The sequence below is a fragment of the Gorilla gorilla genome, chromosome X (genome assembly GCF_029281585.2).
Source record: "Gorilla gorilla gorilla isolate KB3781 chromosome X, NHGRI_mGorGor1-v2.1_pri, whole genome shotgun sequence".
NCBI classification, from domain to species: domain Eukaryota; kingdom Metazoa; phylum Chordata; class Mammalia; order Primates; family Hominidae; genus Gorilla; species Gorilla gorilla.
This window is the reverse complement of record NC_073247.2, coordinates 164,425,837-164,450,608: the sequence shown is the minus strand read 5'-3', so window position 1 is coordinate 164,450,608 and position 24,772 is coordinate 164,425,837. Positions and strand designations below refer to the sequence as shown.

Below are 24,772 nucleotides of genomic sequence, written 5' to 3'. Positions count from 1 at the left end.
GGTGGAGGACATAAGCATTAGCAAAGAAGGCACACATAGATTAATAAAACAGAATAGAGCTCAGAAATAGACCTGCACACTTACAGTCAGGTGATTCACAACAAAGGCAATAATGGTGAAAGTACAGTTTTTCCAGCAAAAGGTGCCTGAACAATTAGACATCTACAGGCAAATTATAATAACCTAGACACATCCTTACATATTCCGGAAAAATTAACTCGAAATAAATCACAGACCTAACGCAAAATGCAAAAACTATACAACCCTCTGTAAGAAAACATAAGAGAAAATTCACATAACTTTGAGTTCAGTGGTGAGTTTTTAAATTCAACACCAAAAGCATGATCAATGAAAGAAAAATTTACCAAGTAGATTTTATTAAAATAAACATCATGTGCTCTTCAAAGGACAATGTTAAGAGAATGAAAACAGAAGCCACAGACTAGCAGAAAACATCTGTGGTACACATATGTGATAAAGAACATGTCTCTACAACATACACGAATTCTTAAAGTTCAATGACAGATAAAACATGAAAATAGGCAAAGATCTGAACACACTCCTCACAAAAGAAGATATACACATGGCAAATAAGCATAATAAAAGTACTGAAAATCCGTTCTCATTAGATAATTGTGTACTAAAATGAGATACCACTACACACCTATTAGAATGTCCAAAATCCATAAAAAAGCAAAAAAAAAAAAAGAAAGGAAAACCAAGATCAATTGCCAGGGAAGATGTGGAGCAACAGAAACTCTCATTCATTGCTGGTGGAAATGCAACACGGTACAGCCACTTTGGAAGACAATTTGGCGTTTTCTTAAAAAACTGAACATAGACTTAGCATAAGATTCAGCAGTCATAATCAATTTACCCAATTGACGTGAAAACTTATGTCTACATAAAAATTTGTATATGATTGTATACAAAAGATTATTTCATAATCACCAAAAATAGAAGCATCCAAAATGTATTTCATTTGGTGAATGGATATATATATACACACACACTATGGTACAACCAGACAATGATACTACTACTCTTCAATGAAAAGGAATAAGTTCCGAGCCACACAAAGTTATACATGACTCTTCAGTTCATTATGCTAGGTGAAAGAAACCAGTCTAAAAAGGCTACATAGTATACAAGTCTATTTATATGACATTCAGGAAAAGGCAAAATTATAAAGATGAAAAACCTATCAGTGGTGTCCAAGGGGGTTATCTGCCAGGGACAAGGGATTTATCAGGGCAGTCAAACTAGTATGGTAATACTGTAATGGTGGATGCATGCTTGCTTTCATCTGAATATTTGTGTTCCCACAAAATTCATCTGCTGAAATACCAAGGTGATGGTATTAGGCAGAAGGTGGGGTATTTGGAGAATGACTAGATCATGAGAGCAGAGTCCTCATGAATGGGATCAGTGTTTTTATAAAATAGACCCCACAGAGATCCCTTGCCCCTTCTTCCATGTGAGGACATAGGGGAAAGGCAACTGTCTATGAACTAGGGAGCAGGTCTCCATCAGACGTGACATCTGCCAGCACCTTGATCTTGGACTTCCCAACCTCCAGAATGTGAGAAATAAAGTTGCGTTGTCTATAAGCCACCCAGTCTACACTATTTTTGTTATGGAAGCCCAAAGGGACTAAGACAACGGCACGAGGCATTTGTCAAAACCCATAGATCTTTACAGCACAAAGAGTGAAGCTTAATGAATGTAAAGTCTAAAAGTAACTTAAGAAGTTGGAGAATCATGGGACAGAATGTAGAATGTTACACACACACACACAAACCTAGCTGCATTATACATATATGAAACTACCACAGTGAAGCAAGTGGGGGGAAAGTTACCATATTTGGGTACTCCATCAAAGAAATATATTTTTTATAAAGTATAAGTCGGCCAGATAAGCATGTAAAATAGTTGAACATTTGATAATCATTTATATAATTTTTCAGATATGAAAACTATTTGGATTCTGTTTAATAAAACGTCCTTATCTTTTAAAAATGCATATTGAATCATTTCGAGATGAAATGGTCTAATGCCTTAGATTCGCTCCACGTTATTCCAGAAGCTGATGTGCAGGTAGGCGAGTGTCTAACTGGAACCAGATTTGCTGTGTATTTAAAGTTGTTCATGCTCGGTATCTAGTATCCTGGGTTCATTACATTAGTTTCTATTATTCTGTATGTGTGAAGGCTTTCCCTAATAAAATTTTTTTATAATAAATATGCCATTAAAAGTGAAATCCTAAAGGAAACTGACCACTTTGTAGAAATAAAATAAACCAGTAAGCAAACTGATCCAAAAAGAAAAAGAAAACTTTAATTAAACTATAAAAACTGAAACTGTACAATATTCAAAGCTCAAGCCACCTTCAAACATTCCAGGTTAGGCAGTATTGGAGGCCAATTCTACCAAATGATCAGGGAAAACTAACCACCATCTTATCTCATCTCTTCCAGAACATACAAAATATTTACAATTGTTCAATTCATTCTTCCAGACTAGCCCTCCTGGATTCAAAAACCAGATGAGGACCACATCCCACCCTTGATGGAAAAAAAAAGCACACATTAAGTAAGCTCCCTTACATAGCAGCAAATATCCTACGTAAATTACTAGCGTATTAAATAAATAAACAGGCTCTGCCCAAGGAAATAACATACGGTTTAACATTAGGGAAAAAAAAAACGGTTTCATTGTAATTCCTTACATACAAAATGGAGGAGAAAAAAATTTGATCGTGTCAACGGGTACAGAAAAAGCTTTTTAAAGAAATTTAATATGAGTTCATGGTAAAAAAAAAAAGTATTTAACCTATATTCAAAGAGAAATTGCATTTCCTAAAATCAACAGCAAACATACTTAAATGCGAAACGTTCGAATAATTATCATTCACGTCAGGAACGAGAAGTAGATGTAGGCTATTATCTCTACATTTGAAATCAGGATTGAGACACAAAGAGCTATAAGTACCAAAATGAGTAAGTGGTATGAATACTGGAAGAATATGTAATGTTTAGTGATAATACCATTATCGATCTTGAAAATTCAAAGGAAAAGGTATGTGGAATATTCAAGTGCATCGGCCTTCAGAACGAGGTGTGCAACAGATTACTACAGCAAAATCAAAATCTTCACCTCACGAAAGCAATAAATAACTACAACAATTAATAGACAATATGCCATTTGCAATAGCAACAAAATTCATGAATTGCCTGAAAAGAAGTCGAATAAAAATGTATAAGGTCTTTATAGAGACAACTGTCGAAGTACACTGACATATTCAGGTAAAAAAAAAAGCTTGAAATACATAGAGGAGTATAATATATTCATTCATGGGGAGCACAACACTGTAAAAATGTAAACTCAGCTTAAATTATTTACAATTTAGTGCCTTACCTGTAGCCGCCGCCATTACAACAAATTTGGGCTGCTGTGCTCTGCTTCCCAAATCAAACCTGGAAAACTACAGAATGGAAACAGTAAATAAAAAACCAGTATCAGCAACAAAATCTACGCAACAAAACAGGGAAAGCCCAGGGTGAGACTCAAGACTGTGTTGAGCTGGTACTTGTGTGTGACACTTGCAGTGTTGGTTGGAGGGGTTTAGCGGCAGGGATGTTGGGGAGGTTTGCAGCCTGCCTACACGGTAGATGACAGAATGGGTAGAATAAAAGTTTGAAATTTTCCACTTCACTTCTTTGCACAATCTGAGGCAGCCCCTGAAAACACGATGCCAAGAGCCCTAGGCAATAGCAGGACACCAGGAAAATTTGGTTGGTTAAGGCAGTATGACTCCAGAGTTCTGCTAATAACAACCTGAAACCACCATAGTGGGAGAGGAATTACATTTAAAAAAAAAAATTCTTTCAACAGAACACAAAGACTGAAATAGGAGGTCACTACAACCGCGGGAGCGGCCGCCCCGCCCCGCAGGGAGCACCTGGCCTGGGACCCGCAGGCATTCTCTACAAGGGGTGCAGCTGTGCAAATGCTCACAGGTGACAGAAACAGAGCATCTCCTGCCCATCACTTCATCCAACAGCCAGAGGTGACGAAGACGACCCTCCTGAGTGAGGACTGAGGGTCCACACCGCCCTCCCACCCCACACACCATAGAGGGACCACAGAATCCAGCTCAGCCCCTCTTGTCAGCCCTGGTAAACGCAGGCAATGATGTCACCCAGACCACACCCCTTCCCCCAATGCCACTTCAGGGGGACTCAGAGTCAGAGACTTGGTCTGAGGGGAGCAGAAGCAATCTGCAGAGGATGGCGGTCCAGGCTCAGCCAGGCATCAACTTCAGGACCCTGAGGGATGACCGAAGGCCCCCCGCCCACCCCCAACTCCCCCGACCCCACCAGGATCTACAGCCTCAGGATCCCCGTCCCAATCCTTACCCCTTGCCCCATCACCATCTTCATGCTTACCTCCACCCCCATCCGATCCCCATCCAGGCAGAATCCAGTTCCACCCCTGCCCGGAACCCAGGGTAGTACCGTTGCCAGGATGTGACGCCACTGACTTGCGCATTGGAGGTCAGAAGACCGCGAGATTCTCGCCCTGAGCAACGAGCAACGGCCTGACGTCGGCGGAGGGAAGCCGGCCCAGGCTCGGTGAGGAGGCAAGGTAAGACGCTGAGGGAGGACTGAGGTGGGCCTCACCTCAGACAGAGGGCCTCAAATAATCCAGTGCTGCCTCTGCTGACGGGCCTGGGCCACCCCGCAGGGGAAGACTTCCAGGCTGGGTCGCCACTACCTCACCCCACCGACCCCCGCCGCTTTAGCCACAGGGAACTCTGGGGACAGAGCTTAATGTGGCCAGGGCAGGGCTGGTTAGAAGAGGTCAGGGCCCACGCTGTGGCAGGAATCAAGGTCAGGACCCCGAGAGGGAACTGAGGGCAGCCTAACCACCACCCTCACCACCATTCCCGTCCCCCAACACCAGCCCCACCCCCATCCCCCATTCCCCATTCCCATCCCCACCCCCACCGCTATCCTGGCAGAATCCGGGCTTTGCCCCTGGTATCAAGTCACGGAAGCTCCGGGAATGGCGGCCAGGCACGTGAGTCCTGAGGTTCACATCTACGGCTAAGGGAGGGAAGGGGTTCGGTATCGCGAGTACGGCCGTTGGGCGGCAGCGAAAGGGCCCAGGCCCTCCTGGAAGACAATGGAGTCCTGAGGGGACCCAGCATGCCAGGACAGGGGGCCCACTGTACCCCTGTCTCAAACTGAGGCACCTTTTCATTCGGCTACGGGAATCCTAGGGATGCAGACCCACTTCAGCAGGGGGTTGGGGCCCAGCCCTGCGAGGAGTCAAGGGGAGGAAGAAGAGGGAGGACTGAGGGGACCTTGGAGTCCAGATCAGTGGCAACCTTGGGCTGGGGGATGCTGGGCACAGTGGCCGAATGTGCTCTGTGCTCATTGCGCCTTCAGGGTGACAAGAGAGTTGAGGGCTGTGGTCTGAAGAGTGGGACTTCAGGTCAGCAGAGGGCGGAATCCCAGGATCTGCAGGGCCCAAGGTGTACCCCCAAGGGGCCCCTATCTGGTGGACAGATGCAGTGGTCCTAGGATCTGCCAAGCATCCAGGTGAAGAGCCAGAGGGAGGATTGAGGGTACTCCTGGGACAGAATGCAGACTGGGGGCCCCATAAAAATCTGCCCTGCCCCTGCGGTTACCTCAGAGAGCCTGGGCAGGGCTGTCAGCTGAGGTCCCTTCATTACCCTAGGATCATTGATGTCAGGGAAGGGGAAGCCTTGGTCTGAGGGGGCTGCACTCAGGGCAGTAGAGGGAGGCTCTCAGACCCTACTAGGAGTGGAGGTGAGGACCAAGCAGTCTCCTCACCCAGGGTACACGGACTTCAATAAATTTGGACATCTCTCGTTGTCCTTTCCGGGAGGACCTGGGAATGTATGGCCAGATGTGGGTCCCCTCATGTTTTTCTGTACCATATCAGGTATGTGAGTTCTTGACATGAGCGATTCTCAGGCCAGCAGAAGGGAGGGATTAGGCCCTATAAGGAGAAAGGTGAGGGCCCTGAGTGAGCACAGAGGGGACCCTCCACCCCAGTAGAGTGGGGACCTCACAGAGTCTGGCCAACCCTCCTGACAGTTCTGGGAATCCGTGGCTGCGTTTGCTGTCTGCACATTGGGGGCCCGTGGATTCCTCTCCCAGGAATCAGGAGCTCCAGGAACAAGGCAGTGAGGACTTGGTCTGAGGCAGTGTCCTCAGGTCACAGAGTAGAGGGGGCTCAGATAGTGCCAACGGTAAAGGTTTGCCGTGGATTCAAACCAAGGGCCCCACCTGCCCCAGAACACATGGACTCCAGAGCGCCTGGCCTCACCCTCAATACTTTCAGTCCTGCAGCCTCAGCATGCGCTGGCCGGCTGTACCCTGAGGTGCCCTCTCACTTCCTCCTTAAGGTTCTGAGGGGACAGGTTGACATGGAGGACCAGAGGCCCCCGGAGGAGCACTGAAGGAGAAGATCTGTAAGTAAGCCTTTGTTAGAGCCTCCAAGGTTCAGTTCAGTACTCAGCTGAGGTCTCTCACATGCTCCCTCTCTCCCCAGGCCTGTGGGTCTCCATTGCCCAGCTCCTGCCCACACTCCCGCCTGCTGCCCTGACCAGAGTCATCATGCCTCTTGAGCAGAGGAGTCAGCACTGCAAGCCTGAAGAAGGCCTTGAGGCCCGAGGAGAGGCCCTGGGCCTGGTGGGTGCGCAGGCTCCTGCTACTGAGGAGCAGGAGGCTGCCTCCTCCTCTTCTACTCTAGTTGAAGTCACCCTGGGGGAGGTGCCTGCTGCCGAGTCATCAGATCCTCCCCAGAGTCCTCAGGGAGCCTCCAGCCTCCCCACTACCATGAACTACCCTCTCTGGAGCCAATCCTATGAGGACTCCAGCAACCAAGAAGAGGAGGGGCCAAGCACCTTCCCTGACCTGGAGTCCAGCTTCCAAGCAGCACTCAGTAGGCAGGTGGCCGAGTTGGTTCATTTTCTGCTCCTCAAGTATCGAGCCAGGGAGCCGGTCACAAAGGCAGAAATGCTGGGGAGTGTCGTCGGAAATTGGCAGTACTTCTTTCCTGCGATCTTCAGCAAAGCTTCCGATTCCTTGCAGCTGGTCTTTGGCATCGAGCTGATGGAAGTGGACCCCATCGGCCACTTGTACATCTTTGCCACCTGCCTGGGCCTCTCCTACGATGGCCTGCTGGGTGACAATCAGATCATGCCCAAGGCAGGCCTCCTGATAATCGTCCTGGCCATAATCGCAAGAGAGGGCGACTGTGCCCCTGAGGAGAAAATCTGGGAGGAGCTGAGTGTGTTAGAGGTGTTTGAGGGGAGGGAAGACAGTATCTTGGGGGATCCCAAGAAGCTGCTCACCCAACATTTCGTGCAGGAAAACTACCTGGAGTACCGGCAGGTCCCCGGCAGTGATCCTGCATGCTATGAATTCCTGTGGGGTCCAAGGGCCCTCATTGAAACCAGCTATGTGAAAGTCCTGCACCATATGCTAAAGATCAGTGAAGGACCTCGCATTTCCTACCCACCCCTGCATGAGTGGGCTTTGAGAGAGGGGGAAGAGTGAGTCTGAGCACGAGTTGTAGCCAGGGCCAGTGGGAGGGGGTCTGGGCCAGTGCACCTTCCGGGGCCCCATCCGTTAGTTTCCACTGCCTCCTGTGACGTGAGGCCCATTCTTCACTCTTTGAAGCGAGCAGTCAGCATTCTTAGTAGTGGGTTTCTGTTCTGTTGGATGACTTCGAGATTGTTCTTTTCCTGTTGGAGTTGTTCAAATGTTCCTTTTAACAGATGGTTGAATGAGCGTCAGCATCCAGGTTTATGAATGACAGTAGTCACACATAGTGCTGTTTATATAGTTTAGGAGTAAGAGTCTTGTTTTTTATTCAGATTGGGAAATCCATTCCATTTTGTGAATTGTGACATAATAATAGCAGTGGAAAAGTATTTGCTTAAAATTGTGAGCGAATTAGCAATAACATACATGAGATAACTCAAGAAATCAAAAGATAGTTGATTCTTGCCTTGTACCTCAATCTATTCTGTAAAATTAAACACATATGCAAACCAGGATTTCCTTGACTTCTTTGAGAATGCAAGCGAAATTAAATCTGAATAAATAATTCTTCCTCTTCACTGGCTCGTTTCTTTTCCATTCACTCAGCATCTGCTCTGTGGGAGGCCCTGGGTTAGTAGTGGGGATGCTAAGGTAAGGCAGACTCACGCCTACCCATAGGGTTGTAGAGCCTAGGACCTGCAGTCATATAATTAAGGTGGTGAGAAGTCCTGTAAGATGTAGAGGAAATGTAAGAGAGGGGTGACGGTGTGGGGCTCCGGGTGAGAGTTGTGGAGTGTCATTGCCCTGAGCTGGGGCATTTTGGGCTTTGGGAAACTTCAGTTCCTTCTGAAGGAGCTGACTCTAATGAAGCTGGGTGGGCCCAGAGCCAGATTCTCAGAGTGTGGGAGAAAAGCCTGGAATGGAAAGCAACTCTGAGCAGTTTCTTTCGAATGGGGGATGAACAGAGAGGAATCTCTACCTCAGGCAGGAATGGAAGGTGTCGTCTGCTTTTGTCCCACTGCTGTTGAACGCAGCCCAAGATCTAGGTGATGGACACCCATCATCTGCAAGGGTTTCCTGAGCGATAAGGCTGAATTTCCCAGGAAGGGTGGCCCAGAAGCCCCTGGCCAGGTGCTTTTCTGCCAGGCAGGGAGAGCCAGAGCTGACTCCATTAAAAAGGCATTCCAACTAGGTTATCTCAAGTGCAATTTGACCAATTGTAAGCACGGGCTAGATTTTGGATGGTAACAAAATGGATGAAAATGGTGGTTTGGGTGGGAAAGCAGCTGGGAGAGAGAGAAGCAGCTGGTCTTTTGACACAGATTGTAGGAGCTCTGAGGTGCACCTGGCTGGGCAAAACTCCTGCACACCCAAATTTTGAAGTGCATTCTCTGAGAGGAAATACTTAACTGAATTTTATGGAAGAAGCTTCTGTTTTGGGCTAATTATTCCATGTCCTATTGAGCTGTATATTCTCTGGTAAGTCCTGGAGAACAACGACAGCAACAACAAAATCCCGGAGTGTTAGGGCCTCGGGTTGAAAAATATTGGAAATAACAGCCATCCGCCATTTGTTAAACTTCTAATTTATACCAGGCCCGGAGTCAGGTGCTTCACCTGCGTTGCATACACTCCAACTGTCCTACTAGACAGTCCTTATCACATCTGCTTACAGATGAAGAATCCAAGGCTCACAGGGTGTGTGAATTGGGCTATAAAAACAGGGTATTTCCTGGGTATTTCCCAGGATCACGTGGCTAGTGAGGAACAGGGCAGAACCCGACCCCTGTTCTGAATTCCTTTAGAGCCCATGCTGTTCCCACTTCTCCCTGCCTGAGGCTGACCTCCTGACAGGTGCTTCATCTTTCTTCTCAGCACTGCGCCATGTCTCTCAGGTGACAAAAAGAAGGACCTCGAGGCCAGCATAATGAAGCAGGCCTGGAGAACGCGACAGTGAGAATCAAACACCATTTGGGGCTGGTGTGCGCTGGGTTCCCTGAGAGCCGACACTGGCAAGATGTGTTCATTTCTGTCCAGCCCCAGCACTTTCAGAATTACAGCACATTTCCCCGGGTCACTTCCATGTGTCCTGTCTGACTCCGGAACCTATAGGGCCTGCTGATCAGCTCCTCACTGGTCCCCACAGAACAGCCCAGAATCCCCTGCTCACCTCCTGACAGGGAGCATTCCTTCTCACAGTAGAAGTCCTCTGGCTGTCCCGTCTCTCACCCAGGAAGCCATATGATATCAACAATCCTTTTGATATAAAAACTCACACGGGGACAGTGACGTTTAGACACCTGGTTACCACTCCGGTTGTCTTCAACACACTCTCTGATTGTTTTCTGAAAGGGCTGAGTGGTCTGTTTCGCCATATTATCTAAGGGTTCTTGTGCGATGTCACCCTGAAGTTAGAGGAATTTGGAACCACCTTGATACCTGAAATCGGACTTTCACAGGGCGTCCTTTTGGAATTCGCCTCTGAATACATGCACAGATAAATGGTCAAAGAGCAAACCATCCCTCATGAGTATTAGATGAGAAAAACCTTGGGAAATCCCAGTGGAACAAACATCTACTTACTGAGGCTGAATTCCTAAATTTCTGGAGTCCTCCAGGAGTCTAAAAACGATTCCTTGAAAACATGTCAACTCTAATGAAAGAGGAATAATTAAGCAGCCTTCTGTTTCTTGTCTGTTTACCTGCTCCACGGGAAAATACTGGCCTTTATTGTGCCTACAGGCACTCGACAGGTGTTCAGGCTTGTGGAGGGTAGCAGAAATTCACAGGTTAACATTTTGACCGGGAATCAAATGGAGGAAAAATGCTCAGCCTACTAAGGATTAAAGGGTATTGCAAAGGGAAGCCTTCTCGCCGAGACTTTCAAGAGTCTTGGGCAGTTAGTTGTGATCGTATATTTGAAAACATCAGTTACATATTTGACACTGGAAAAAGTTGGAGAATGTCACGGCAAATTTGGCCTTCTCAGAAACTCCTAGAAATGAGAAGGGTAGTGTAATACCAAAGAATCACAGTTGTTTTTGTTGAGCACCTACTATGTAACAGTTTATGGGGGAGGGTATAGTACTCACACACATTTTGTCTCTGTCTCCTTCCTGGACACATGGGAACAGTAAAGTCCTTGCAGTTAGGATGGGTCATGTGACATTTCCTTTATACCAATATAGGAGCAGAAGCATTGTTTGTCACATCCAGGCATGTGGGAGCCAGTGTGCCATTTCCACGCTTTCTCTCCGCTTTCACTAGCAAACATGGCAGCTTCATCTTGAGCTGGTGGAATCACAAGGTGGAAGCAGCTTGGATTCCTGGGTCCCGTGAGAGTGGAGAGCCCCTGGCAAACTGCATCAGAACTTATTTGCACATAAAATAAACTTGTGTTGTGGCAAGCCATTCATGGTTGTTCTGTTGCAATGGCTAGCAGTTACTTAAACTGACATGGCTAGTATTTCTGTTTGTCAGGTTTAATTTTTTTTTTATTTAAAATGTAGTATTGTACATATTCTTATTGCAAAAATTATAGAAATGTAGATAATTCACAATTTTCCCCTTTACAAATCTCCTCCACATTTAACAACGCCCACCACCCCCACCGCCCCCTCAGAGGTCACCACAATTAACGGTGTTGTGTATTATTTTACTGCTGACTCTAGGCTTCTCACTGACAGATAAACTATAACAATATATTGTTTTTATTCAATATACAAGAACAATGATATACATATTGATATTCTTTTATCACTTTATAAAATGGATGTAGGCTCTTTCCACAACGGCAGATAGATGATAGATAGATAGATAGATAGATAGATAGATAGATAGATAGATAGATAGATCGATCTTTCTCACTTTTGAAACCACTTTCTATAATTCTAAAGTAGACATGCACCACAATTAATTAAACTCTTTCTTCCTAATGGGCATATAAGTTGTTTCCCATTTGCTGTATGATAAGTACAATAAAATAAACGTCTCTTCCTATGAATTTTAGGCAAACATGGTTTTCTTATAAGAAGGATATATTAACATGGACACTGGGTTAAAGTGAAAGGGTGAAAATAGTTTAACATTTAAAATATTTCTAAAATGTTATTACAAAAATGCTATACCAATTCAAATTCTCATAAAAATCACAATTGATTTAAAATTCTGAACTGTGGACAGGACATTTCTTCTCTGCTTTGAGAAGGATTTGGTGAGACTGAAGAGGAGCCAGGTAATGAGAGCAGACAGGAGACCCTCAGCCCGTGAGGGAGGATCCAGGGAGGATCCTGGGGAGAGCCGTTGCTAGCGTCCATGAGAGAGACCACATGCGAAACCAAGTCCACAGAGCCCCAGGCAGGCTGGCACTCCGAGCTCTAAATCCAGACCTCAGGCCGGTGGGGTCAGGGGCCTGAGGGAGAGAAGGGGGAAGGGAGGAGGGAGGACAGGACAACGAATAGGAATAGAGTTGGGAAATCCCGGCAACATCATCACCAGCTGGAGGGGGCCCTGTGATCTGAGTGTTGGCTGAATGCACCAGGGCTGTGCTGGTCAACCTTCCCGCCCTCAGAATCCCCTTCCCTCTCTCAGGAAGAGCTTGGCTGACTCCCTGCGTCATTCTGGGCCAGCTACCTCTCTTGAACACTCCAGTGGTCCTTTGTACCTTCACCAGCGTCCCAGATGTGGGAACTGTCTTCATGCCTGCTGGGGGCTGGTGTTTTATCCCCCGGGGACCTTCTATAGAGGCTGGGCTATGTGAGTGGGTTGCTGACTGATGACCAACTGCCGAGACAGGCCAGGAATGCCCATGAGCAGTTGAAAGGGGCAGTGGGGCTGCATGGAGGAGAAATGGGAGGAAGAGTGCCCTGGGACTAGTCAGCTCAGACTCTGCAGATGAAGGATTGGCTGTGGACGTGCCTTGAAAATGTTCCAGTTGGCGACTGTGTCTCAGATAGCCTTCTGTGGCTTCTGAACCCTTGGCACAGAACGGGACAGGTGTCCTAGGGCAGTGACCGCTGGCGTATGTTGCCAGCTGACAGTGTCTGGGGTAGGGGGCTGGACCAAGGTGTGTACGTGAGCAGGTTGTATGGCAAGGCAGTGCAGGTGGCAGCTTTCCTTGTTAAACTGATGGGGACGTGTGGGGTCCAATACAGGAAGCATCCTGTTGGGAGCATCCTCACCTCCATGACAGTGTTTGGGCCTGGGGAGAAGGCGTCTGCAGTGACCCTCTCCGTGGTAGTTTCCACAGGGTTTCTGAACTCAAGTGAGCACAGGTGAAAGAACTGTGGGTTTCTTCATGTAGGCAGGAGGCCCAGGAAGGGCAGACTCCATAATTTGAATCAAAGAATTCCCATGCCAGGTGATTTCATTCATTCATGCACTTATTGATTCCTACAGAAAACTTTTATTCAATATATGCTGAAGAAACAGCAAGTCAACAAAACAATAGAAAGTGGCAAGGCCCTTAATTCAGTCTGTAGGGAGTGGGGGGAGATGGTGAGGTGGTGTGAATCGCCCATCTGAGCCAGGGAAGCCAGGAAGGCAGAGCCAGACTTGGGGACCGGCAGTGTGCAAGAAAAGGAGCGACAGCCTGTGTCCAGGCCAGAAAGCTCTCCTTCTATGACAATATCGATCTGGTTTTCTTCCTGGATGCTGCCTGTGTGTGAAAGCAACTGCTGCTCTCTGTGCCTACCTGCCTCTGTTAGTAGGGAAAATGGTCATGGTCAGCGGATGCTCACTTCTGCTCACCTTGGATCACTTCTACTGAAGGGACGGTTTGACAGCAAGAAGACAGGAAGAAACTTTTGGGGAGGATGAATATATTTTTCACCTTCACTGTGGTTGTGGTTTCATGGGACTAAACATTTCTCGAAACTCTTTGATTTGTTTCTCAGCACTTAGGAGAAAAAGTAAGCAGAAAACCAGGAAGGATATAGATGACCTGAAAAGCACCATTAACTACTCTGACTAAATAAAACAATAAGAAAAGCACCGCATTCAACAATAGCAGAATAAACAGTCCTCTCAAGTGTGCATGAAATATCTCCCCAGATAGATGGTATTCTGGGCCATCAAACAAAGCTTACAAATTGAAAAGAATAGAAATAATAGATAGCCTCTTCTTAGGCCATAATATAATTAAACTCAAAACCAAACACCAAGATATCTGAAAAATGCCCAAATATTGGAAATTTTAAAATATGCTCCTAAATAACCTATGGGTCAAAGAGGGAGCCTCAGGAGAATTTTAAAAATACATTAAGTTGAATGAAAGTAAAAATGTACATACAAAAAGTGGGATTCGGCTAAAGTGTGTCCTTGAGGGAAATATATAGCATATTTTAAATGTTTATATTAGAAAATGAAATCTAAAATCAATAGCCAAAAGTTTCACCCTAGGAAACCAAAGAACGAAGAGCAAGTTGAATTAGAGAAATTGTAGAGGATGCCCCCCTCCCTCCCCACACTCCTACCTCTTTCCCCTTACTCCCTACCCCTACCATTTGAGACACACAGACACACACACCATTTTGCAACATGTTCACTTTATTTTCATCACCATGGGGCACACCCTTTGGGGTGTAAAATGTACTCTACACCCTGTTGGCTATTTATCTGGGGTTAGACCTCTGGAGACTTTTCAGATAGACTTGAAGTCTCTGGCCTTGCCCGGGAATTACTGGCTGCCCGAAGAGAGACTGGAGAAGGTGGTGGTCTCCTTGCCCTTGTGGTCCCGCTGTGGCGCATTTTGATTGAGTTCCTCGTTCGGCTGGTCAGAGTGGCTGGATAGTGTTGGCCCACTCCATTCCTCAGGTTTTTTTGAAGCGGTGGTCTTTTAGGGAGAGCCTTTTGTTCCTGGAACTTCCTTGACGGGTCCCTTTTCCCTTCCGGGTTGTCTTGGGAACCCGGAAGGAAACAGGGAGATCAAAGAAGGGCACTGGTTTGGGGAAGAGGATGGAGGAGGGGTGAGAACAGGGGCTTCATAGAGAAATGGTGCAGGCTGGGGTGGGGGTTGTGCCAGGGGAGGACAGGGTAGGAGTCAGAGCTTGGGTGGGCCGTTCACTTTGATAGGGCTTCTGGGCCAGGGTTGAGAGGATGCCTTCCACTTCCTCGCCTCTTTGGTGTTGGTGGGTGGTTGTTGGACAATGGGCTGGAGGCTCGTGGTTTCCTGGACATCTTCACCAGACCAGCGTCTCTCAACAGTCTACTCCAGTCCACCTGGTCTCTCCAAGCCTCCCCCAGGACAGTGAAGGCAGGCCAGCAGGCTAGAAACTCACACAACATTTTTATGTTAGTCTTGTGGTAGAATTCCTTTTCCAGGAAACCTTGGTCTTTTCTCTTAACACCTTCAACTAATTGGATGAGGCCCATCCGCATTATGGAAGTTAAACTGCTTTACTTAAAATCAACTGATTGTAAATGTTGATCACATCTACAAAATACCTTCACAGCAACATCTAGACTACTGTTTGACCACACAGCTGAGCAGTATAGCCTAGACAAGTTGACACATAATACTAGCCATTGCACATATCTTGCACCATACAGAAATGTAACTCAAAATGAACTACAGACTTTAAATGTCAAAATTACTTTTTTTTTTTCTAGGAGGAAACAAAAAAAAAAATTGTGTTACCTGAAGTTATGTCTTAAGTCAGCTCAGGCTGCCATAACAAAATGCCATTGACTGAGTAGCTGAAACAACAGAAATTTATTATTTTTTTCACAGTTTTGAAGTCTGGAAGTCCTAGATCAAGGACTGGCGGGGTTGGCTTCTGGTGATGGCCTTATTCGTGGCTTGTAGATGGCCCTTTATTAATCTGTCCATTCTTGGCCTTTCCTCTGTGCATGTGCAGAGAGAGAGAGAAAGAAAGAGAGAGAGAGAGAGAGAGAGAGAGAGAGAGAGAGAGAGAGAGAGAGAGAAAGGTCATGTAGGCACAAAAGTACTTTCTTCTGTCTCTTCTCCCTTCTTATAACCAAACTAACTCTATGGGATCAAGGTCCCACCCTTATGGCCTCTTTTAACATTAATCACTTCCCTAGAAGCCTCATCTCCAAATACAGACGCCCTGGGGCTGAGGGCTTCAAAATATGAATTCGGTGGAGGACATAAGCATTAGCAAAGAATAGACACACAGATTAATAAAACAGAATAGAGCTCAGAAATAGACCTGCGCGCATATAGTCAGGTGATTCACAACAAAGGCAATAATGGTGAAAGTACAGGTTTGCCAACAAAAGGTGCCTGAACAATTAGACACCTATACACAAATTATAATAACCTGGACATATCCTTACATATTCCATGAAAACTAACTCAAGATACATCATAGGTCTAATGAAAAATGCAAAAACAATGCAACCTCTATAAGAAAACATAAGAGAAAATCCACAGAACTTTGAGTTTGGTGATGAGTTTTTAAATTCAACACCAAAAGCATGATCGAGGAAAGAAAAATTTGCCAAGTTGATTTTATTAAAATAAAAATCTTATGCTCTTCAAAGGACAATGTTAAGAGAATGAAAACAGAAGCCACAGACTAGCAGAAAACATCTGCGGTACACATATGTGATAAAGAACTTGTCTCTACAATATATACGAATTCTTAAAGCTCAATGATAGAAAAAATGAAAATAGTCAAAGATCTGAACACACACTACACAAAAGAAGATATACACATGGCAAATAAGCATAATAAAAGTACTGAGCACCCTTTGGCATTAGATAATTGTGTACTAAAATGGATACCACTACACACCTATTAGAATGTCCAAAATCCATAGAAAACCAAAACAAAGAATACAAGACCAAGAACAATTGCCAGTGAAGATGTGGAGCAACAGAAACTGTCCTTCATTGCTGGTAGAAATGCAAAATGGCACAGCCACTTTGGAAGGCAGTTTGGCGTTTTCTTAAAAAAATGAAAATAAACTTAGCACAAGATTCAGCAGCCATACTCAATCAATTTACCCAATTGATTTGAAAACTTATGTCTACATAAAAATTTGTATATGAATGTATACAATAGCTTATTTCACAATCACCAAAAATAGAAGCATCCAAAATGTATTTCATTTGGTGAATGGATATATATAACCAGACATTGATACTACTACTCCTCAATGAAAAGGAATAAGTTCCAAGCCACACAAAGTTATACATGACTCTTCAGTTCATTATGCTAAGTGAAAGAAACCAGTCTAAAAAGGCTACATAGTATAAGATTCTATTTATATGACATTCTGGAAAATGCAAAATTATAAAGATGAAAAACCTATCAGTGGTGGCCATGGGGTTTATCCGACAAGCACAAGGGAATTTATCAGGGCAGTGAAACTGGTATGCATAATACTGCAATGGTGGTTGCATGCTTGCTTTGGTCTGAATATTTGTGTTGCCACAAAATTCATCTGCTGAAATACCAAGGTGATGGTATTAGGCAGAAGGTGGGGTATTTGGAGAATGACTAGATCATGAGAGCAGAGTCCTCACGAATGGGATTAGTGTTTTTATAAAACAGACTCCACGGAGATCCCTTATCCCTTCTTGCATGTGAGGATCCAGGGAAAAGGCAGCTGTCTATGAACTAGGGAGCAGGACTCCACCAGACATGAAATCTGCCAGCACCTTGATCTTGGACTTCCCAGCCTCCAGAATGTGAGAAATAAAGTTGTGTTGTCTATAAGCCACCCAGTCTACACTATTTTTGTTATGGAAGCCCAAACGGACTAAGACAACGGCACGAGGCATTTGTCAAAACCCATAGATCTTTACAGCACAAAGAGTGAAGCTTAATGTATGTAAAGTTTAAAAGTAACTTCAGAGGTTGGAGAATCACGGGACGGCAGATAGAATGTTCCACACACACACACACACACACACACCTAGCTGTATAATAGATATATGAAACCACCACAATGAAGCAAGTGGGGGGAAAAGTTAACACATTTTGTACTCCATCAAAGAAATATATATTGTATAAAGTTTAAGTTGGCCAGATAAGTGTGTAAAATAGTTGAACATTTGATAATCATTTATTTAATTTTTTAGATATGAAAACTATCGGCTTTTTGTTTTAAAAAATCCTTATCTTTTAAAAATGCGTATTAAGTTATTTAGAGATGAAATGGTCTAATTAGATTTACTCCACGTTATTCCAGCAGCTCATATGCAGGTAGGCGAGTGTTTAACTGGAACCAGATTTGCTGTGTATTTAAAGATGTTCACGCTCGGTATCAAGTATCCTGGGTTCATTATATTCGTTCCTGTTATTCTGTATGTGTGAAGGCTTTCCCTAATAAAACTTTTTTTTATCATAAATATGCCATTAAAAGTGAAATCCTAAATGAAACTGACCACTTTGTAGAAATAAAATAAATCAGTAACCAAACTGATCCAAAGAGGAAAAGAAAACTTTAACTATACAACAGAAACTGTACAATATTCAAAGCTCAAGCCACCCTCAAACATTCCAGGTTAGACAGCTTTGGAGGCCAATTTTACCAAATGATCAGGGAAAACTAACCACCACCTTATATCAACTCTTCCAGAACATACAAAAGACTGACAATGGTTCAGTTCATTCTCCCAGGCTAGCCCTCCTGGATTTAAAAACCAGATGAGGACCACATCCCTCCCCTGATGGAAAAAGAACACATCAAGTAAGCTCTCTTACACAGCAGTAAATATCCTACATAAATTAGTAGTATATTAAACGAATAAACAGGCTCTGCCCAAGGAAATAAAATATGATTTAACATTAGAAAAAACATCTGTTTCATTGTGATTCCTTACATACAAAACGGAAGAGAAAAAAATTTGATCCTGCCAACGGGTACAGAAAAAGCTTTTTAAATAAATTTAATATGAATTCATGGTAAAAAAGAAAATATTTAGGTAACCTATACTGAAAGAGAACTTCCATTTCCTAAAATCAACAGCAAACATACTTAAATGTCAGATGTTCGAAGAATTATCATTCAAGTCAGGAACGAGAAGTAGATGTAGCCTATTATCTCTACATTTGAAATCAGGATTGAGACACAAAGAGCTGTAAGTACCGAAATGAGTGAGTGGTATGAACACTGGAAAAACATGTAATGTTTAGTGATGATACCATTATCGATCTTGAAAATTCAAAGGAAAAGGTATGCGGAATATTCAAGTGCATCGGCCTTCAGAACGAGGTGTGCAACAGATTACTACAGCAAAATCAAAATCTTCACCTCACGAAAGCAATAACTAACTACAACAATTGGTAGACAATATGCCATTTGCAATAGCAACAAAATCCAAGAATTACCTGAATAGAAGTCTAATAAAAATGTATAAGTTGTTTATAGAGGCAACTACCGAAGTATACTGACATATTCAGAAAAAAAGAGCTTGAAATCCATAGAGGAGTATAACATATTCATTCACGGGGAACACAACAGTGTGAAAATGTAAACTCAGCTTAAATTATTTACAATTTAGTGCCTTACCTGTAGCCGCCGACATTACAAGCAAATTTGGGCTGCTGTGCTCTGCTTCCCAAATCAACCCTGTAAATTTATAGAACGGAAACAGAAAGTAAAAAACCAGTATCAGCAAGAAAATCTACACAACAAAACAGGGAAAGCCCAGAGTGAGACTGGAGACTGTGTTGAGCTGGTACTTGTGTGTGACACTTGCAGTGTCTGTTGGAGGGGTTTAGCGGCAGGGATGTTGGGGAGGTTTGTAGCCTGCCTAGACGGCAGATGACAGAATGGGTAGAATAAAAGTTTTAAATTTTCCACTTCACTTCATTGCACAATCTGAGGCAGCCCCTGAAAACACGATGCCAAGAGCCCTAGGCAATAGCAGGACACCAGGAAAATTGGGTTTGTTAAGGCAGCATGGCTCCAGAGTTCTGCTAATAACAACCTGAAACCAACATAGTGGGAGAGGAATTATGTTTTTTAAAAAACTTCTTTCAACAGAACACAAAGACTGGAATGGAAGTAGATTAGGATATCAGAGTGAATCATGCATACTAAGGGTAGGTGTTAGTTCATAGAAATAAATATATATATTGCTACCTACATATATACTTAGAAGATATGTAAACCGTATTTCTTCAATTCAGAGAATAAATCATTTAGGACCAAAGGTTTGCCAAGTGTAGCTCTGGCTGGGGAGGAGCCCCCGTGGGAAGGTGTGCGTCTTCTCCCAGAGGTCACTATCATCGCGGGAGCTCCTGCCCTGCAGGGAGCACCTGGCCTGGCACCCGCAGCCATTCTCTACAAGGGGTGCAGATGCGCAGATGCTCAGAGGTGACAGAAACAGAGCATCTCCCACCCATTCCTTCATCAAACAGCCAGGAGTGAGGAAGAGGACCCTCCTGAGTGAGGACTGAGGATCCACCCTCACCCACATAGTGGGACCACAGAATCCAGCTCAGCCCCTCTTGTCAGCCCTGGTACACACTGGCAATGATCTCACCCCGAGCACACCCCTCCCCCCAATGCCACTTCGGGCCGACTCAGAGTCAGAGACTTGGTCTGAGGGGAGCAGACACAATCGGCAGAGGATGGCGGTCCAGGCTCAGCCTGGCATCCAAGTCAGGACCCTGAGGGATGACCAAAGGCCCCTCCCACCCCCAACTCCCCCGACCCCACCAGGATCTACAGCCTCAGGATCCCCGTCCCAATCCCTACCCCTACCCCAACACCATCTTCATGCTTACCCCCACCCCCATCCAGATCCCCATCCAGGAAGAATCCGGTTCCACCCTTGCCGTGAACCCAGGGAAGTCACGGGGCCCGGATGTGACGCCACTGACTTGCGCATTGGGGGTCAGAGGACAGCGAGATTCTCGCCCTGAGCAACGGCCTGACGTCGGCGGAGGGAAGCAGGCACAGGCTCCGTGAGGAGGCAAGGTAAGACGCCGAGGGAGGACCGAGGCGGGCCTCACCCCAGACAGAGGGCCCCCAATAATCCAGCGCTGCCTCTGCTGCCGGGCCTGGACCACCCCGCAGGGGAAGACTTCTCAGGCTGAGTCGCCACCACCTCACCCCGCCACCCCCCGCCACTTTAACCGCAGGGAACTCTGGCGTTAAGAGCTTTGTGTGACCAGGGCAGGGCTGGTTAGAAGTGCTCAGGGCCCAGACTCAGCCAGGAATCAAGGTCAGGACCCCGAGAGGGGACTGAGGGCAACCCACCCCCTACCCTCACTACCAATCCCATCCCCCAACACCAACCCCACCCCCATCCCTCAAACACCAACCCCACCCCCAAACCCCATTCCCATCTCCTCCCCCACCACCATCCTGGCAGAATCCGGGCTTTGCCCCTGCAATCAACCCACGGAAGCTCCGGGAATGGCGGCCAAGCACGAGGTTCCTGACGTTCACATGTACGGCTAAGGGAGGGAAGGGGTTGGGTCTCGTGAGTATGGCCTTTGGGATGCAGAGGAAGGGCCCAGACCCTCCTGGAAGACAGTGGAGTCCTTAGGGGACCCAGCATGCCAGGACAGGGGGCCCACTGTACCCCTGTCTCAAACTGAGCCACCTTTTCATTCGGCCGCGGGAATCCTAGGGATACAGACCCACTTCAGCAGGGAGTTGGGGCCCAGCCCTGCGAGGAGTCAAGGGGAGGAAGAAGAGGGAGGAGTGAGGGGACCTTGGAGTCCAGATCAGTGGCAACCTTGGGCTGGGGGATCCTGGGCACAGTGGCCGAATGTGCCCCGTGCTCATTGCACCTTCAGGGTGACAGAGAGTTGAGGGCTGTGGTCTGAGGGCTGGGACTTCAGGTCAGCAGAGGGAGGAATCCCAGGATCTGCCAGACCCAAGGTGTGCCCCCTTCTTGAGGACTGGGGATACCCCCCGGCCCAGAAAGAAGGGATGCCACAGAGTCTGGCCGTCCCTTGTTCTTAGCTCTGGGGGAACCTGATCAGGGATGGCCCTAAGTGACAATCTCATTTGTACCACAGGCAGGAGGTTGGGGAACCCTCAGGGAGATAAGGTGTTGGTGTAAAGAGGAGCTGTCTGCTCATTTCAGGGGGTTGGGGGTTGAGAAAGGGCAGTCCCTGGCAGGAGTAAAGATGAGTAACCCACAGGAGGCCATCATAACGTTCACCCTAGAACCAAAGGGGTCAGCCCTGGACAACGCACGTGGGGGTAACAGGATGTGGCCCCTCCTCACTTCTGTTTCCAGATCTCAGGGAGTTGATGACCTTGTTTTCAGAAGGTGACTCAGGTCAACACAGGGGCCCCCATCTGGTCGACAGATGCAGTGGTTCTAGGATCTGCCAAGCATCCAGGTGGGGAGCCTGAGGTAGGATTGAGGGTACCCCTGGGCCAGAATGCCGACAGGGGGCCCCATAGAAATCTGCCCTGCCCCTGCGGTTACTTCAGAGACCCTGGGCAGGGCTGTCAGCTGAAGTCCCTCCATTATCCTGGGATCTTTGATGTCAGGGAAGGGGAGGCCTTGGTCTGAAGGGGCTGGAGTCAGGTCAGTAGAGGGAGGGTCTCAGGCCCTGCCAGGAGTGGACGTGAGGACCAAGCGGACTCGTCACCCAGGACACCTGGACTCCAATGAATTTGGACATCTCTCGTTGTCCTTCGCGGGAGGACCTGGTCGTGTATGGCCAGATGTGGGTCCCCTCATCTCCTTCTGTACCATATCAGGGACGTGAGTTCTTGACATGAGAGATTCTCAAACCAGCAAAAGGGTGGGATTAGGCCCTACAAGGAGAAAGGTGAGGGCCCTGAGTGAGCACAGAGGGGACCCTCCACCCAAGTAGAGTGGGGACCTCACGGAGTCTGGCCAACCCTGCTGAGACTTCTGGGAATCCGTGGCTGTGCTTGCAGTCTGCACACTGAAGGCCCGTGCATTCCTCTCCCAGGAATCAGGAGCTCCAGGAATCAGGCAGTGAGGCCTTGGTCTGAGTCAGTGTCCTCAGGTCACAGAGCAGAGGGGACGCAGACAGTGCCAACGCTGAAGGTTTGCCTGGAATGCACACCAAGGGCCCCACCCGCCCAGAACAAATGGGACTCCGGAGCGCCTGGCCTCACCCTCCCTATTCTCAGTCCTACAGCCTCAGCATGTGCTGGCCGGCTGTACCCTGAGGTGCCCTCTCACTTCCTCCTTCAGGTTCTGAGGTGGACAGGCTGACAAGTAGGACCCGAGGCACTGGAGGAGCATTGAAGGAGAAGATCTGTAAGTAAGCCTTTGTCAGAGCCTCCAAGGTTCAGTCCAGTTCTCACCTAAGGCCTCACACACGCTCCTTCTCTCCCCAGGCCTGTGGGTCTTCATTGCCCAGCTCCTGCCCGCACTCCTGCCTGCTGCCCTGACCAGAGTCATCATGCCTCTTGAGCAGAGGAGTCAGCACTGCAAGCCTGAAGAAGGCCTTGAGGCCCGAGGAGAGGCCCTGGGCCTGGTGGGTGCGCAGGCTCCTGCTACTGAGGAGCAGGAGGCTGCCTCCTCCTCTTCTACTCTAGTTGAAGTCACCCTGGGGGAGGTGCCTGCTGCCGAGTCACCAGATCCTCCCCAGAGTCCTCAGGGAGCCTCCAGCCTCCCCACTACCATGAACTACCCTCTCTGGAGCCAATCCTATGAGGACTCCAGCAACCAAGAAGAGGAGGGGCCAAGAATGTTTCCTGACCTGGAGTCCGAGTTCCAAGCAGCAATCAGTAGGAAGATGGTTGAGTTGGTTCATTTTCTGCTCCTCAAGTATCGAGCCAGGGAGCCGGTCACAAAGGCAGAAATGCTGGAGAGTGTCATCAGAAATTGGCAGTACTTCTTTCCTGTGATCTTCAGCAAAGCCTCCGAGTGCTTGCAGCTGGTCTTTGGCATCGAGGTGGTGGAAGTGGTCCCCATCAGCCACTTGTACATCCTTGTCACCTGCCTGGGCCTCTCCTACGATGGCCTGCTGGGCGACAATCAGATCATGCCCAAGACAGGCCTCCTGATAATCGTCCTGGCCATAATCGCAATAGAGGGCGACTGTGCCCCTGAGGAGAAAATCTGGGAGGAGCTGAGTATGTTGGAGGTGTTTGAGGGGAGGGAGGACAGTGTCTTCCCACATCCCAGGAAGCTACTCACCCAAGATCTGGTGCAGGAAAACTACCTGGAGTACCGGCAGGTGCCCGGCAGTGATCCTGCGTGCTACGAGTTCCTGTGGGGTCCAAGGGCCCTCATTGAAACCAGCTATGTGAAAGTCCTGCACCATACACTAAAGATCGGTGGAGAACCTCACATTTCCTACCCACCCCTGCATGAATGGGCTTTGAGAGAGGGAGAGGAGTGAGTCTCAGCACGTGTTGCAGCCAGGGCCAGTGGGAGGGGGTCTGGGCCAGTGCACCTTCCAGGGCCCCATCCATTAGCTTCCACTGCCTCGTGTGATATGAGGCCCATTCTTGCCTCTTTGAAGAGAGCAGTCAGCATTCTTAGCAGTGAGTTTCTGTTCTATCGGATGACTTTGAGATTTATCTTTGTTTCCTGTTGGAATTGTTCAAATGTTCCTTTTAACAAATGGTTGGATGAACTTCAACATCCAAGTTTATGAATGACAGTAGTCACACATAGTGCTGTTTATATAGTTTAGGGGTAAGAGTCCTGTTTTTTATTCAGATTGGGAAATCCATTCCATTTTGTGAGTTGTCACATAATAACAGCAGTGGAATATGTATTTGCTTATATTGTGAACGAATTAGCAGTAAAATACATGATACAAGGAACTCAAATTAAAAGATAGTTAATTCTTGCCTTATACCTCAGTCTATTATGTAAAATTAAAAATATGTGTATGTTTTTGCTTCTTTGAGAATGCAAAAGAAATTAAATCTGAATAAATAATTCTTCCTGTTCACTGGCTCATTTCTTTACCATTCACTCAGCATCTGCTCTGTGGAAGGCCCTGGTAGTGGGGATTCTAAGGTAAGCCAGACTCACGTCTACCCATAGGGTCATAGAGTCTAGGAGCTGCAGTCATGTAATTAAGGTGGCGAGAAGTCCTCTAGGATGTAGTGGAAATGTAAGACAGGGGGGAGGGTGTGGGGCTCCGGGTGAGAGTGGTGAGTATAAATGCCCTGAGCTGGGGCAATTTGGGATCTGGGAACCTGCAGTTGCTTCTGAAGGAGCTGATTCTAATGATGCCCGGTGGGTCCAGGGCCAGATTCTCAGAGGGTGAGAGAAAAGCCTGGAATGGAATGCTACCCTGAGCAGT

General features: G+C 46.7%; 2 protein-coding genes and 1 long non-coding RNA gene across 7 annotated transcripts; 2 read left to right on the top strand and 1 right to left on the bottom strand.

Annotated features, from left to right (window-relative positions):
- The first annotated feature begins 4,520 nt into the window (after positions 1 to 4,520).
- LOC129529986 (melanoma-associated antigen 3) lies at positions 4,521 to 8,161 on the top strand. The gene is made up of 3 exons (XM_055376120.2): positions 4,521 to 4,647; positions 6,440 to 6,505; positions 6,586 to 8,161. The coding sequence occupies exon 3, from the start codon at positions 6,651 to 6,653 to the stop codon at positions 7,593 to 7,595; it is 945 nt and encodes a 314-aa protein (XP_055232095.1). The 5' UTR covers positions 4,521 to 4,647; positions 6,440 to 6,505; positions 6,586 to 6,650; the 3' UTR covers positions 7,596 to 8,161.
- A 5,950-nt stretch (positions 8,162 to 14,111) lies between these two features.
- Positions 14,112 to 20,406, bottom strand: LOC129529985 (uncharacterized). Of its 2 annotated transcripts, none has more exons than XR_008675505.2 (4): positions 20,291 to 20,406; positions 19,068 to 19,127; positions 15,220 to 15,425; positions 14,112 to 14,848 (listed from the first exon to the last, which is right to left on the bottom strand). It is a non-coding gene; the product is annotated as an uncharacterized lncRNA (long non-coding RNA). The 2 variants fall into 2 exon arrangements; XR_008675504.2 differs by having other exon boundaries at positions 15,220 to 15,278; positions 20,291 to 20,405.
- Positions 20,386 to 24,413, top strand: LOC129529983 (melanoma-associated antigen 2). Of its 4 annotated transcripts, none has more exons than XM_055376118.1 (3): positions 20,386 to 20,483; positions 22,699 to 22,764; positions 22,845 to 24,413. In XM_055376118.1, the coding sequence occupies exon 3, from the start codon at positions 22,910 to 22,912 to the stop codon at positions 23,852 to 23,854; it is 945 nt and encodes a 314-aa protein (XP_055232093.1). In that variant the 5' UTR covers positions 20,386 to 20,483; positions 22,699 to 22,764; positions 22,845 to 22,909; the 3' UTR covers positions 23,855 to 24,413. The 4 variants fall into 4 exon arrangements, with proteins under 4 accessions (XP_055232093.1, XP_055232092.1, XP_055232094.1 ...); XM_055376117.2 differs by lacking the exon at positions 20,386 to 20,483 and adding an exon at positions 21,407 to 21,865; XM_055376119.2 differs by lacking the exon at positions 20,386 to 20,483 and adding an exon at positions 21,407 to 21,879.
- Positions 24,414 to 24,772: the final 359 nt, after the last annotated feature.